The sequence below is a fragment of the Mustela putorius genome, unplaced genomic scaffold, assembly GCF_011764305.1.
Source record: "Mustela putorius furo isolate JIRA1106 unplaced genomic scaffold, ASM1176430v1.1 tig00000487_pilon_pilon_pilon, whole genome shotgun sequence".
Classification (NCBI taxonomy): Eukaryota; Metazoa; Chordata; class Mammalia; order Carnivora; family Mustelidae; genus Mustela; species Mustela putorius.
In genome coordinates, this window is record NW_025421399.1 from 589,894 (window position 1) to 602,936 (window position 13,043).

At 47.7% G+C, this 13,043-nt stretch overlaps 1 protein-coding gene across 1 annotated transcript; it reads right to left on the reverse strand.

Annotated features, from left to right (window-relative positions):
• Positions 1-4,980: 4,980 nt before the first annotated feature.
• KRT9 (keratin 9) lies at positions 4,981-11,808 on the reverse strand. The gene is made up of 9 exons (XM_045080646.1): positions 11,475-11,808; positions 11,119-11,411; positions 9,239-9,321; positions 8,970-9,126; positions 8,532-8,693; positions 7,716-7,841; positions 7,368-7,591; positions 6,309-7,000; positions 4,981-5,000 (listed from the first exon to the last, which is right to left on the reverse strand). Exons 1-9 carry the CDS (start codon positions 11,806-11,808, stop codon positions 4,981-4,983), a joined length of 2,091 nt encoding a protein of 696 aa, XP_044936581.1.
• Positions 11,809-13,043: the final 1,235 nt, after the last annotated feature.

Here is a 13,043-nt window from a genome sequence, read left to right on the forward strand (position 1 = left end):
AGCAGACTCTAGATTGGGCCTCAAGGAATAGCTCCCAGGTTAACATCACAGAACCAGCACCCAAGGGAACTCCTGGTCTGTCACAATCAGAAAGCCTGGAGATCTGTAAGCCAAAACTGGATCTGTTGACCCCAGAACCATATAGTACCTAGTAGATATATACCAGCAAAAACATTGCCCACTCTAGACCTCTCCCCACTCGACTCATGTCCCACTGAAGCATACGTGATTGGGAAAATCTAAATTACACCTACAGCCATAGCTATAAGGGAGTCTGGGAAAGCCAGGTCTAAGATTACCAGGCTTTAGAGTACAGAAATGTGCCTGGAAGCATGTGTGACCAATATAAACTAGTGGGTCTTCCATATGTGCCCCCAATTCCCTATCCCACACTCCAAAAAAAAAACTTTGGGTCAAAAAGAGGCCTGTATTAACCCCATGATAGAGAATGACAGACTCATCTAATTCCAAAACCAGAACTAGCTCAGGGATGCAGAGGACTTTGAATAAAGGGAAGTCCAGGTATCCTTGAGGAAGGTCTTTGCAATAACATCATAAGCACATAGTGTATGTCTACCTCCAATCTTCCCCACAGGAACCAGTGGGCATTTTACAAGAGTAGCCATATATTGGGGGAAGAGAAATGCCCAGACCTTTGTGGATTATTGGACACTAACTCCACACTAACTCTAATTTCTGAAAATTGGAGGTTGGCATAACAACTCTGTGGTTTACCAGTTAGACTGGAAGCTAATGTGGGAATATGTTATATCATTTTGATTACTGTTCTTTCCCAGGTACATCCAAAAACTACATTTCCCAGCCTCCTTTGCCACTAAACTGAGGTTCTGTACCATGTGAGCCTAAACTTAGAAGGGAGTTATCTGAGCAAATGGGCTCCACTTGGGGCAGCCAGTTTGCTGGCATGATGACAGAGAAAACATGGTTCTGAGGTCTTAGCTTGGATGCTGTTTCTTAATTCAGCTGGCCATATCCTGACTTGGAAACTTCCTACTCATGGAGAGGCAGCAACTCCCTTGGCAGACCCATTCTGATGTGTCATTTGGGGAGATGTTAGAAATTCAGTATCGATTTTTTTTCTCCAGCCCTCCTAATGATTTTTCAAGTTATCTAGAAATCTTACAAATCCCTTACTTCTTAAAATAAGAAGAGGGAGAGTAGCTTTTGTTGGTTGCAAATGAGAATCTGACCTGTACAAAAGATCAGATAGCAAATGGAGTTTTGATTTAAGTCTGCTTCTTGTGAACCCAATAGTACACCAGACCTATCCTGTTGTTATTTCCTAGTGTCTGAAGCAGAATCGATATAGTCAGTAAATGGCTCCCTGATTCATACAGTAAGGATTATTGTGGTAAGAAGAGCCAATAACACTACACTACACCGCTAGGAGAATGACAGAGATTAGTGCCACTGATTTGATAAATTCAGCATTGCAGACTCTGATCACTTCCCAACTAACTTGCCATTTTCCCTGTGTAGAATATAGACAGTTATTAGGGAATGATTACTTTATAATTTAACACATAGGTATTCCAATAGCAATCATTGTTCCAGATTTGGTCTACTTACCAGAACAGACCACCATCATCCCTGGACTCTGATGTGGAAAACTCTTTTTTCTTTACCCTAATAAGCAAAGAATAACAGAATGTGTTTGCTTTCAGTTACAGAGAAAGCAGTACTTCATTCCCAGGATATTCAGAGAATCAGACTTGGGGTATAGGCAACCTGAAACATTGCTCAAATCACTCTAAAGGATTGTGCCAAGAAAACACTACTGCCATTGTTACTGGGCACAGAATTGCAGCTCAAACAGTTGATGTTGGGCACTGAATATCCCTGCAGAGCCACCATTTCTGTTGCCCCAATAAACCATGTGTCTCTGCATCAGCTCTGTTCCTGCCATATTAGATTCTACCCAGCGCTTCCTTCACATTCAAGTCAGTCTTGTGTGGGAGCACCTGACTGGCAGAGCTGTGTCACATGCTCATGCCCTTGCTGCAAGGGAGTTTGGGAAAACAAGTTTCTGGCTTTTCCCTTGGGTAACCTCAGACTCAAGATGGGCAATTCTCCAAGTAGAGGTAGAGAAAAGATATAAAGTGGTAGGAGAGAAAGACAACTAGGAGCAGGAAGAGAACCAGGAAACAGAGTAACCAGCTGCACAGTAAGGGGTGGAGTACTAGCAAAAGAATCACAAACTCTCACTGCTCCAGCATCCAGCTAGAGCCATCTTGGACCCAGAGATACCACTCAGCTTCCATCTTCATAAACCCCAGGATCTTGACTTTTCCTGAGCTTCTGTGCCATTGGTGTCCTATGTTTACCTTTATTTAACCTCTCCCCCAATAATTTGGCCAATCGTGGCAAATTGTGTTTTCCAAAGATCAATATATCCCCATTCACACGCTGATCTTCAGTGTGATACTGACACTCCTCCATCTTGAGATGGAGTTTATATTTGTTTTCTGTTTCTGCTTAACAAATTACTGCAAATGCAGAAGCTTAAAGCAGCACCCATATATTAGCTCACAGCTCTGCAGGTGTGGCTGGTTCTCTACAAAGAGTATCACCAGGTTGAAATCAAGGTATCGACCAGTCTGAGTTCTCATTTGGAGAATCCGATGAGAAATCCGCTTCCAAAGTCTTTCTTGTTCTTGGAAAAATTCAGTTCTTTGCAACTGGAGGGCAGAGATCCCCTTTTTCTTGGTGGCTTTCAGCTCCTAGAGGCCATCCACATTTCTTGCCACATGCACATTTTATCTTCACGCCACCAGTGACATGTCAAAACCTTGTGCTTCAAATCTCAGACTTTCTCTTCTATGACAAGCCAGAGAAAACTCTTTCCTTTTAAAAAGCTTATGTGGAGGATGCCTGGGTGGCTCAGTTGGTTGAGCGTCTGCTTTCGGCTCAGGTCATGATCCCAAGGTCTTGGGATCGAGTCCTGCAGAGTGTTCTTTGCTTGGTGGGGATCCTGCTTCTCCCTCTGCCTGCTACTCCTCCTGCTTGTGCGCACTCTCTCTCTCTCTCTCTCTGAAAAATGAATAAATAAGTCTTTAAAAAATAAAAAAAATTAAAATTAAAAAAAATTAAAAGCGGGACGCCTGGGTGGCTCAGTTGGTTAAGCAGCTGCCTTCGGCTCAGGTCATGATCCCAGCGTCCTGGGATCGAGTCCCACATCAGGCTCCTTGCTCAGCAGGGAACCTGCTTCTCCCTCTGCCTCTGCCTGCCATTCTGTCTGCCTGTGCTCGCTCTCTCCCCCTCTCTTTCTCTGATAAATAAATAAAATCTTTAAAAAAAAACAAAACATTATAATAAAAAAAAAAATTAAAAGCTTATGTGACTATGTCAGGCCCACCAGGTAATCTGTCTTAAGGTCAACACATTAGAAACATTAATTACTTTTCCAAAATCCGTTCGCAGCAGTACCTAGATCGGTGTTTGTTTGAATAACTGGGGTCGTCTTAGAATCCTTCCCACAGCAAGGTCTATGCTTCCTCTCTTGGATCTGAGCAGGTCCATGACTACAGCAGAAGGGACACAACATGACTTCCGAGTCTAGAGAATAAAACAAAATAGCTTCTTCCCGGCTCTAGCATAGAAGAAATCTGGCTACCCCAAAGCTGCCCTGCTGGAGGGATCACACTGAGAATCTCCATATAGAGCTGCTAAGGAGCCCCTGTGGGGCCAGCCCCACATCTGAGTCTTTCTAGCCCAGGGGCCAGACATATGAGCAAGACTTCAAATGACTCCAGTCCTTAGCCTGTGAGCCACAGTGACAAGTGGAGACGAGGTGAGCTGTCCCCACCAAGCCCTCAAGCAAATGTAATTCTTTTAAGCCTCCAAACTTTGGGAAGGTTTGATAAGCAGTTGTAATTTCTGAAACATAGGCTGAGGGGCCATCTGTCCCTAGTTAGAACAAGGAGTTTTGTATCAGGCCTGGTAAGAATCCCTGGAGAACATTGTTGGCTGTTGTCTTGTGGAATATTCCTTACTGTGCCTTGGAGCACTTTATTTGCACTGTATTTGTTACCATCTGTGAAATTTTCCAAAGCAAAATCACATTGGTTTTTTCCTGTTTCCCTCTGTACCTAACACATGACCTGCTAATAGACTATGGCACACCATTTGCACAAACTGCCCTCAGTTATGGCCCTTCCTATATACATGCCCTTGCCATGTGACTTTGTAGCTCCCACTATCAAGAAGAGTCTCTTTCCCCTGCTCTTGAATCTGGCCAAGGTTGAGACTTGCTTTAGACAGTAAGATGCGGCCAGAGTGATTACTCTGAGCCTAAGCCTCAAGAGGTCTTGCATATTCTACTCACTTTCTTGGGACACTTGCTTGGGGTAGCCAGCTGGAGGATGAGAGTCATGTGCCTCACTCATCCCCCAACGCCCCAACAACACATAGCCAAGCCCCAGAGGCAGAGCCACTAGCCAACTTATAGCTGACCATAGATGCATGAAGGAAAATAGAACTGCGAGTCTACACTGCCAACTGCAAAATCATGAGCTAAATAAATGGTTGTCATCTGAATTCACTAAATGTTGGGTTGTTTTGTTACAAGCAAAGGTCAACTTACAGAAAACCTAACTAACACTTTTCAAAGTGGATTCAGTGGGCTCTCCCTTCACCTCCTTTCTGGTCTTTTTTAATCCCAAAGAACAAATCAGTCAAAGCCCAAGTTTTATTTGCAGTAGGAATGCTTTATTAGGAACTTGAAATCAGGCAAGGAGTGGGATCACCCCCAGACCAGACAGTGGAAGAGAGGTCTCCCCAACCCTCCCAAGGGAGGGAGTCAATGGGCAGAGAGAGACCCACTCAAGGCAGTCCCAAATGAGCTCTGGGGCTCGTTGCCAGCTGTCCCTGATGCCAGAAGACAATGAGCAGGCTTCATAGGGAGGCCGCCTGTCTGGAGGACACTCAGCTGGGGCAGGGCCAGGAACATTTACAGGAGCTCTAATATTGATTCTGGTAGCCTGTGGAGAGAGGAAGAGAGGCAAGAGTGTGAAGAGAGAACTTAGAAGAGGAGAAAGAGAGAATGAGACTTAAAGAAAGAAGGGCACACTGGGAGCAAGGAGACTGGAGCTCAAAGAGCTGGAAGAACCCTGGGGTCCCAGTGGCCCCCATCTAATTCCTAAACCTCTCTTGCAGCGGCCCTAACATATACTCTCTCATTTTTTTTTTTTTTTTTTTTTTTTAAGATTCTACTTATTTGATAGATAGAGAAAGCACAAGCAGAGGGAGCAGCAGATGGAGAGGAAGAAATAGGCTCCCCACTGAGCAGGGAGCTGGATGTGGGGCTCAATCTCAGGACCCAGAGATCATGACCTGAGCCAAAGGAAGATGCTTAACTGACTGAGCCACCCAGTCTCAGCCCCAATACCCTTCCATTTCTGAGGATGAAGGTTCATGAGCCTGGCCCTTCCTCTACTCAACAGCAACATTAGTAAATTTCTTATATACTGAGGCAAGGCCTCAAACACATCCATGGCCCTGCAGTGCCACTTAACATACAAAAACCACATCAGACACCCTAGAGAAGGAGAGCTCCCACACACCTCAAGGCTTCTCTGAGCTAAACATTCCCAGTTGTGTTACCCAGGCTTTTACTACAATTTCATATTAAATTTTTATTTTATAAAATTCAACATACAAGAGGGGAAACTTTCTCTGACCTGGAGACCACTTGACTGTGTGACTCTTCTACATTTAGATTATTATGTTCAGTATCTGTTTTAGATGGTTGCACCATATAACAGACTTGTATGAGCCAACCATTGGCTACAACACCTGAACCTCTTTTCTACCTGAACTAATGCTGATCCAGGTCTCCCCACCCTCATGATGATTAAAAGTACTGGCTGTAGAGACCCACAGAGCTGAGTCCCTCAATTGTTAGTTTTAGGACCTTGAATAAGCTACACATCTTCTCTGAACCTCATTTTCCTTATCTCTAAAATAGGTAAAACAATACCCACCTCATAGTGTGGTGGGAAATATATAAGATAATGCACACTTTCCAACCCATCTCCTATGCTATTGAGACTCAGAACATGTGTAGATTTGGTCCTAGCCTCACCCAAAACTCTGTCAAAATTAATGAATGATAATTCAGAAATAAATAAATATATTACACCTCACTAGAGTGTACACACCTCCCTAAAATCTAGATCTGTTCAGAATATTCATTTCCCAGAAAGCTCAAAGATACTCAAAAAGGGGTGGTAACTTGACAGCTTAAAACCCATGTCCCCCTGACCTCACAAGCTAGAGTTGTCCCTTACCTTGTTTGTCATCACATTCACCAGATTTGGAGGAAGAGGACTGGGACTGAGATGATCTTCCACTTCCTTTGAATCCACTGCCTTCTTCATAGCCACTACCACTTCCTCCTCCAGAGCTACTGCCTCCACCATAGCTGCTTCCACTTCCTCCTCCAGTACTACTTCCTCCACCATAGCTGCCTCCACTTCCTCCCCTGCCTCCACTTCCTCCTCCAGAACTACTTCCTCCACCATAGCTGCCTCTACTTCCTCCTCCAGAGCTAATTCCTCCACCATAGCTGCCTCCACTTCCTCTCCTGCCTCCACTTCCTCCTCCAGAGCTGCTGCCTCCACCATAGCTGCCTCCACTTCCTCCTCCAGAACTACTTCCTCCACCATAGCTGCCTCCACTTCCTCCCTTGCCTCCACTTCCTCCTCCAGAACTACTCCCTCCACCATAGTTGCCTCCACTCCCTCCTCCAGAGCTGCTGCCTCCACCATAGCTGCCTCCACTTCCTCCCTTGCCTCCACTTCCTCCTCCAGAACTACTCCCTCCACCATAGTTGCCTCCACTCCCTCCTCCAGAACTGCTTCCTCCACCATAGCTGCCACCACTTCCTCCCCAGGATCCTCTTCCATGACTGCCTCCACTTCCACCTTGATATCTATTTCTGCCACCTCCAAAGTGGCTTCGTCCAGATTCATGAGATTCACTGAGAAGGAAAGATAACACAGAGAGAAAAATTAGTGACCCCACATACATATTCAAGGATGGACCTAGACAGAGTCAAGACCCAAATATGAGTCTTCCTAAGGTTTCCTTCTGCAAAGCAGAGGACAGGCCGGGCTGGCATCACAACTTGAAGAGAGAGCCTCCCTCTCCCTGGAGCAAAGACTAGTCCCTTCTCTCATCTTTACCAACCTCCTTTCCCAAAACCCAAATGCCTTGAGGTTCCTTTACATCAACCCATCAGACCCTTGTGTACAGGAACTTCCCCAGATGCCTCTATCTAGAGAGACAGATGTAGTGTCAGGAGCATAGAAATTCTTAGGGATTCCACAGAGTCCCAGGGAACTTACAAGTCCTCCTGGCCACCCTCAAGGAGGTTGCGGTAGGTCTTAATTTCCTGTTCCAGCCGTGTCTTAATGCTGAGCAGAAGGCTGTATTCTTGATTCTGGCATTCAATCTCTTGCCGGATCTCCGTGAGCTGGCCCTCCAGGTTACTGATCTGCCCTTGCAACTGCTGCAGCTGGCCACAATAGCGGTTCTTGGTGTCTTCCAAGGACTTCTCCAGGGCTGATTTCTAGGAGGCAGAAGGAGGCTGTAAGAGGGATGCTACATCATAGCCCCTCCCCTTCCCACTCCAGGGATCATGCCAAGCCTTCGGTGCTTCACCCTGACAGAGGGTCTAGAGCAGAACTACCAACCTTGCTGAGCTGAGACTGCAGCTCAATGTCCATCTCCTGAATGCTGCGCTGGAGCTGGGTCACCTCCTTGTGGTTGGACTCCATCTCCTGGCCACTGGTCATCACTTCCTGCTCCATCTGGCTCATCTGAAAATCCAAGAGCTCAATGAGAATCAGGCTGCACCAGAGACTTCCATGGGCAAAGTTCTGCACCCAATCCCCAGACCTTTACCTCTGGGGCCAAGAGTGAACCAAAAACAAAGACAAGTAATCCTGAGTTCTGGGTCTGCTAGCCAGCCAGGGTAATCAAATTCCCCCAACTGAACATTCCCTCTCAGCAAGGCTTCAAGACTTTTCATACTTGTCCCCAAACCACCTTTCTAACCTTATTTCAAACTGACCCCCAAACACATACACACTATAGACCATGCTCTCGTGTGCCAGGGTCTATGCTAAGCACTGGAGCCCCAAGGAGGAAGGGAGTCATCAGAGAGCTCAGTGTGGCATGAGAAGCATACTATGTACCTCTACTAGATTCTGAGGGCACATAGCCTTACATGAGTTGTTCATGCTCTGCCTGGTTCACATATGTAATAATCCATAAGCTTCTTGAGGGCAGCAGTCTTATCTGGCTCATCTCTGAGACATCAGGACTTCACATAAAACCTGCTACCAACAGGCTACCCAATAATTATGTTTGTGGTTTAATGAATGAAGATGGATAGGTGACAGCTGTACTAAGAGATGGAGGGGTGGGCGAATAGAGAGATGGGGTGGAAGAGTGGAGGGATCCGTGGAAGAGAGAGAGAGGTTGAATGGACAGCCCACTCTGCTCACCTGAGTCTCATATTGCACCTCAATGTCCTTGCGGTTCTTAGCACTGATCCGCTCATACTCTTCACGCATGTCATTGAGGATCTTGGTGAGATCTTTGCCAGGAGCAGCATTTATCTCCACACTAACATCTCCAGAGTTCTGCCCAGTCAGCTGATTCATCTCCTGCCAGGAACAAAGGAGATGTGAAGTCAAGGGGTGAGATCCTCTCCACCAACCTGTAGCCTTCACCTTCTCCCTCCCCAGAGGTTCAAAAAGGAGGCACAGTTGTGAAGGTAAAGCACAACCACCATCATAGGCAGTGCAAAGGAGGCGCTGGAAGTGTCCTCATATGTCAGGGAGAGGGTGTCTCCCAAGCAGTACCCCATAGCTGTCCCCTCACTGTCTCTGTATTTCTGTTCCTCCCTCTCCTCAATAAGCCACAAGTACCCAGGGCCGTACCTCCTCATGATTCTTCTTCAGGGCCATCATTTCCTCCTGCAGAGACTCATACTGCATCTCCATGTCAGACTTTTGCATGTTCATATCTTCAAGCACCTTCCGCAAGCCATTGATGTCAGCATCCACTCCTTTTCGTAGGCTGTTCTCCATATCATACCTGCACACCAGCCACAGTAGGGAATGAGGGCACCTGTCCCTATAGGGACCTTCACAGCACTACAGGGTGGGGAAAGACTGATGACAACAGAGGGAGTGGGAGCAGAACTCACTTCATCCTGAAGTCATCCAGTGTCATGCGAGTGTTGTCAAGATCCAAGAGAGTCTTATTACTGTTCACTGTGATGTTCACAATCTAAAAAAAAAAAAAAAAAAAAGGAGATGGCATGGAACTCATGCTCCCCTGCTATGATTCCCTGCTGGGAGGGCAAGAAGCCAGGCAGAGCTGTAAGAGATGAGGACTCCATCCAGGAAGACGCTTAAGAGATAGAAGGAGCTTCCAACAGCTGGTACGACCCACAGAACTCTCATGGGCTTCAGCAAGGATGTTCAGTGTGGCATTCATTCATTCATTCATTCACTCAACAAATATTTAAAGATATATTACAAAAGACACTGTGGAGTTTAGAGATCAATGAGATATTTCTCCTCAAAGAGCCCACAGTCAACTACCACATCCAAAGTTATCATAGAAGAATTCAAGGAAAGGAAAGATGACATATGGCTATAGGAGATCAAGAAAGACTTCAGGAAGGAGGTGAAAACTGAATTTTTCCCTGCGCAGCTAAGATTGCACATGGATAAATAGATGGAAGAGGTTTGGGGTAGAAGAAACAGGATGTCTAGAGGCTGTTTATCAGAATTTGTAAAGGCAAGGGGAACAGGTGGGAACAGCAAATTGGCTAGACTGTGAACTCCTCAAGACAGAGACCAAGTCTGCTACATCACTATGTCTGCCAAGGGCAACACTGAGGTTAGTCATTCATTAAACTGACTGAGTGAATAAATGGATAGATGGACATTTGGATGGATGGATGAGTGGATAGATGGCTGGATGGTGGGAGGGTGGGCAGATGGGGGAAACATGGGGGAGAATGGAAGAGTAGATAGATTACTTTTATCCCCAGAGTTCTAGATCCTGTTCATCACGTAAACAACGAGCATGTGTACCTGGAAAAATTGAGACAAGCCTCTATAGAGGTCCAGGAGAAGTAGGAAGGAAGAAATACAGCTTCTAATGTCCCAAACTAGAAAGCTCTAAATTCTTAGAGAGTGAGGGGAGAGGCAGGCACAGATTTTCTCCTCTCTTGAGCCATATGACCTACCTGTTTGGGGGCAGTAGCATTCTTACCTGTTTTTCATGTGATTATAGAAGTTTCAAATCAACAGGGACCTAAGAGCTGGTCTGCCCATCCTCTTCATTAAATACATAGGAGAACAGGTGCAGAGAGGGCATCAGGTTTCCCAGGATCACACAGTGAATTGATGGCAGACCCAGGACTGTATCACTGGCTCTCAGCAGAGCGCCTCCATCTCTGTGCTCCCTCCACACTGCCTCTTCATTCCCAATCTGGGCAGGCCAGGAGGAGACCCCCTACATCCAGTCCCGGGTTCACCCTTGTTCATCTAAGCCTCTCTTCTGCTCTGTTCAGACTCTGAAAGTGAGGAACATGATGGTGAAAGCCTAGAGCCCAGGCCAAAATCCCAGCCCTGGTATTATCAAGAACCAAACAGTTTGTTTTTGATGAAAGCATAATATTTCTTAAAAAATGGATTCCCGGGCACCTGGGTGGCTCAGTGGGTTAAGCCGCTGCCTTCGGCTCAGGTCATGATCTCAGGGTCCTGGGATCGAGTCCCACATCGGGCTCTCTGCTCAGCAGGGAGCCTGCTTCCTCCTCTCTCTCTGCCTGCCTCTCTGCCTACTTGTGATCTCTCTCTGTCAAATAAATAAATAAAATCTTTAAAAAAATAAAAATATAATAAAAAAATTGGATTCCCTATTACCTAAGCCTAGGGTCTAACATCTGACCTTTTTGAAAGATGAAGCATGTGAATGTGTGTGTGTGTGTGTGTGTGTGAGAGAGAGAGAGAGAAAGAGAGAGAGAGAGATACAGAGAGACCAGGAGAGAGGGAACAGAGTTTCCCCACTTACCTGGTTCTTGAGGTCTTCGATAGTGTCATAGTAGGACGAGTAGTCCCTGTGGAAGGTCCTGGGTCCCTGCTTGTCATACCATTCCCGAATCTTATTCTCCAGTTCCCTGTTGGCATTCTCCAGTGCCTGCACTTTATCCAAGTAGGAGGCCAGCCGGGAATTGAGGTCCTGCATGGCGGTCTTCTCATCAGCACCCAGAATACCACTGGCACCACTGTCAAAGCCACTGCCAAACCCCCCAAAACCTCCTCCAGAACCACCTCCAAAGCCTCCTCCAGAGCCACCACCAAAGCCTCCTCCAGAAACCCCACCAAAGCCTCCTCCAGAAACACCTCCAAAACCTCCTCCAGAAACACCTCCAAAACCTCCCCCAGAACTACCACCAAAGCCCCCAGAGCCCCCAAAGCATCCTCCAGAACCACCAACAAAGCCCCTAGAACGTCCACCAAAGCTACCAGCACTAAAGCCTCCCCCAGACATCCCACCGTAGCTGGAGCCAAAACTGCCAGCACCTCCCCTCCCACAGGCCCCAGAGCTCCCAGCTCCATAGCTACTGGAAGAGCTGAACCGGCCCCCTCCTCCACTAGCTCCCGAGCAGCTCATGCGGCTGAAGGAGGACATCATGCTGCCCCCACTGCCCCCAGAGCTGCTGCGGCTCCACGGGGAGGACATGAACTGTCTGCAACTCATGGCTGGCTCGTCGGGTAGGAAGCAGTCGTTGGAGCGCTGCTAGCTCCCGAGTGCAGGGTACCAAGCCATCCCCAGGCCTTCCTACTTATACCCCCAGCTGAAGGTGGCACGCCTAGGTGTGCCCCTCTGTCTGCACCAGCCTCCCCCTTCGGACATGAAGGAGGTCTGGGTTCGGGAGGCGGCAGGGCTGCCCCAGGCTCAGCGTCCTTTGGTGACTGCCCAGAGGCAGCCCAGCCTCTCTCCATTGTGTGGGGTAATTTGGTGATATTAGGCTGTCAGGGGTGCCATAAATCAGCTCTGCTGCCAAGGGGGTGACCTAGATCTTGGGATTTGGTCTCTGGCTGGCCTGACAGCAGGTCTGAGGCTTAGCCCCTCTGGGAGGGAAACTCCCAGGAGTAGAGTCACCTCCCACATTGATGATTATCACTGTCTGCACCCGCCCCTGCTCCCAACTTAGTGCCCACTTGTGGGTGGTAGGACTGGGGTACCAAGGAGTTGTACCCTGCCCGCAGAGAGCAGCCAGTGAGAGCGAGAAGACCAGCCCCAGCCTCTCAGAGCCCAGGTCTGATGGGGAGCCCAGTCCTTGCTCCCAGAGACTCCAGTCTGATGAAGGAGACAACTGGCATGGCAGAGAGGCCAAGACGGTGACAGAGCAACATGACCACCAGCACTCGGAAATGGCAACCGGGGCTCACACAGAAGATGCAGGAGAAGGACCAAATACATAAAGTGGTGCTGGTGCTGGCTGACCTTTGAGGATGAAGGCAAGGGCCTTGACTATCCTGGTCCTCCAGCAGGGCCCAGTAGGGGCTATGGAATAGACCTTGGTTGATTGCCTAGCCCGTACTGAGCACTGGGAGGGATACAGAGATGTGGGGCTTTTCCAGCCCTCCTGGAACTTGCAAGCCCCCTACTCCGGCCAGAAAGTGAGAAGCATGTTCTGGTGAGCAAGACCAGAAGACAGAGATAAGGAAGGTGGGGGGCTCTGGTGCCAGACTACCTGAGTCAACCCCAGCTCCCCACTCACAAGCTGTGTGACTCTGGCAAGTTATGTATGTGTTCCGTGCCTCTGCTCCCTCCTCTGTAAAAGGATGTTGTTAATGGGGTGCCCGTTAATGAGAAGTGCTCGAGAAACGGTGTGACTGCCTCTGGTCATTCAACTCCAGCAGCCCTCTGGACTCTGCCCTCACCTGGATCTTTGCCATCGGCTCATAACTGCTCTCCCTGCCTCTCTC

Excerpts from the sequence above, each read along its gene's own strand:
- KRT9 (XM_045080646.1), bottom strand. The coding sequence starts at position 11,808 with ATGAGTTGCAGACAGTTCATGTCCTCCCCGTGGAGCCGCAGCAGCTCT. Across the intron at positions 11,412-11,474 it reads TTCTGGGGGAGGTTTTGGAG|GCTTTGGTGGTGGCTCTGGA; the intron begins GTGTTTCTGGAG and ends TTTCTGGAGGAG. Across the intron at positions 9,127-9,238 it reads CTGGATGACTTCAGGATGAA|GTATGATATGGAGAACAGCC; the intron begins GTGAGTTCTGCT and ends GCTGGTGTGCAG.